The sequence below is a fragment of the Cryptomeria japonica genome, chromosome 2, assembly GCF_030272615.1.
Source record: "Cryptomeria japonica chromosome 2, Sugi_1.0, whole genome shotgun sequence".
NCBI lineage: Eukaryota > Viridiplantae > Streptophyta > Pinopsida > Cupressales > Cupressaceae > Cryptomeria > Cryptomeria japonica.
Window position 1 is genome coordinate 245,512,611 of NC_081406.1, and position 2,146 is coordinate 245,514,756.

Below are 2,146 nucleotides of genomic sequence, written 5' to 3' on the forward strand. Positions count from 1 at the left end.
ATGGATGGGATACTAATGGAGGATCCTGTTCGGATTAACAAGGAGGCGATGGATTTTTTTGGGAATCTATGGAGGAAGAGCGGGCCAAGCCAGGACAGTTTGCAAGCAGAGTTTTTGGAGGTAATCCCTCCCTTAGTCTCTAGGGAGGATAATAGGATGCTCGAGGAACCTGTCTCTCTGAAGGAATTGAAAGTTGTTGTCTTTGGGTTGGGTGGGGAGAAAGCATCGAGCCCGGATGGTTTCCAGGCTTTCTTCTTTCAGTTATTTTGGGATTTGCTTGGTGGTGAGTTGTTGAATGTTGTTGAAGAGTCAAGGTCTAGGTGTTTTATTTTGAAAGAATTCAACTGTACTTTGGTGGCGCTCATTCCTAAGAAAGACAAGCCGAAGGGCCTTGAGGAGTTTTGTCTGATCTCGCTATGTAACATTATTTACAAAATCATCTCAAAAGTTGCTGCTAACAGGCTTAATCTGATTTTAGACAAACTGATTTCTTGTGAACAGAGTGGTTTTACTTCGGGGAGGAATATAGTGGATGGGGTCATTGTGGCTCATGAGGTGATCTACATGGCTATGAAGAGCAAACAAAGAAGAATTATTCTTAAGCTAGATATCTGGAAAGCATATGATAGAGTTGACAGGTCCTTCCTTTTGGCTGTGCTAGCCAAGTTTGGGTTTAGTAAGTCATGGATTAAGTGGATTTCCAGCATGGTTTCACAGTTTTTTGCTTTGGTTTTAGTTAATGGTAGTCCCTAAGGTTTCTTTCCTACCTCGCGGGGTATTCGACAAGGGGATCCCATATCCCCTTTTCTTTTCATTTTAATGGCAGAAGTTCTCGGTCGCTCGATTGCTCAAAAGCGTTCTCACAGGTTGTGGAAAGGTATTGAGATTTCTCGTGGGGTGGAACCAACAACTCATTCCCAGTTTTCTGACAATACGTGTATTTTTGGTGTGGCCTCCATGCAAGAAGAATCAGTGATGAAAAAAGTGTTGAACAAATTTAGTTGGGCTACTGGGCAAGAGATAAATTGGTAAAAATCAGAGATTTTTTTCTTCCACACTGAAGCTGGGTCACAGAGGTCTTTAGCCAGACCTTTTGGGATTATAATTGGTCATCTACGTGGGAAATTCCTTGGAACGCTGCTCTTTGCTGGAGCAGGTAAGGCAAAGATTTGGAAAGGGCTTCTTGATGGTTGCATTGCAAAAATGGAGGGCTGGAAAAGCAAGTGGCTCACTTTGGCTGGTCGCCTTCTGATGTTGAAGACAACGATTTCAAAAATGCCAATTTTCTCTATGGCTTGTTTTAAACTCCCAAGCATGATCATTAAGAATATTCAACAGAAAATGAGAAAATTTATGTGGAACGGTAGTCAAGATTAGGACAAAATTCCATTGATGGCATGGGACAGATTGTGTAAACCCAAAGGGGGAGGAGGTGCAAGGCTCCACAACTGGAAGTTAATTAATGAATCCATGGGGGAAAAGTTAGTGTGGCAGATGTACAACAAGTCAGAGCAGAGATGGGTTCGTATTCTTCAAGCTAAGTATTTGGATTGTGGAGACAGGGAGAGGATTCTCACAATTGAAAATCCCCCAAGAGGATCAGATATGTGGAACTTTCTGGAGAATTGCAGGAGTTTGATTACTAATCACCTTACTTGGTGGATTGGAGATGGACGTAGGGCAAGTTTCTGGCAAGATTCATGGGACGGTTGCCCATCTTTGGATACCGAGGTATCTCAATGGATTATTCTTAAGACTGCTCAACATTGGGGAACCAAGGTGAGTGATTTTCTAGCTCAAGAACCTTCTGAATTAGGTCAGCATATGAACTGGAAGGATCCCCGTGATTTGGACTTGGAGGAGGCGGATGAAAGGCTGCTGAGGAATATCCTTGGTAGTAGAGCAGTGATGTGTTCTAGGGATGATGATGAAATAATTTGGTGTGGTGCTAAGTGTGGCAGTTACTCTGTCAAATTGAGGTATTCTCTGCTGGAGGCAGAAGGCAGGAAGATGGATTAGGAAGTTAAGGTTTGCTGGAGTAAAGAGTGTTTACTGAAAGCTGGTGCCTTCTCTTGGCTGGTAGGTAACAAGTGGATCCTGACTGGAGATAGACTAAAGAGAATGGGGTTTGAAGGCCCTTTTCATT

General features: G+C 43.0%; 1 protein-coding gene across 1 annotated transcript; it reads left to right on the plus strand.

Moving 5' to 3' along the window:
- Positions 1-819: 819 nt before the first annotated feature.
- On the plus strand, positions 820-1,377 carry LOC131859887 (uncharacterized). The gene is made up of 2 exons (XM_059214132.1): positions 820-937; positions 1,064-1,377. The coding sequence occupies exons 1-2, from the start codon at positions 820-822 to the stop codon at positions 1,375-1,377; spliced, it is 432 nt and encodes a 143-aa protein (XP_059070115.1).
- Positions 1,378-2,146: the final 769 nt, after the last annotated feature.

Excerpts from the sequence above, each read along its gene's own strand:
- LOC131859887 (XM_059214132.1), top strand. The coding sequence starts at position 820 with ATGGCAGAAGTTCTCGGTCGCTCGATTGCTCAAAAGCGTTCTCACAGG. Across the intron at positions 938-1,063 it reads CCAGTTTTCTGACAATACGT|CTGGGTCACAGAGGTCTTTA; the intron begins GTATTTTTGGTG and ends TCCACACTGAAG.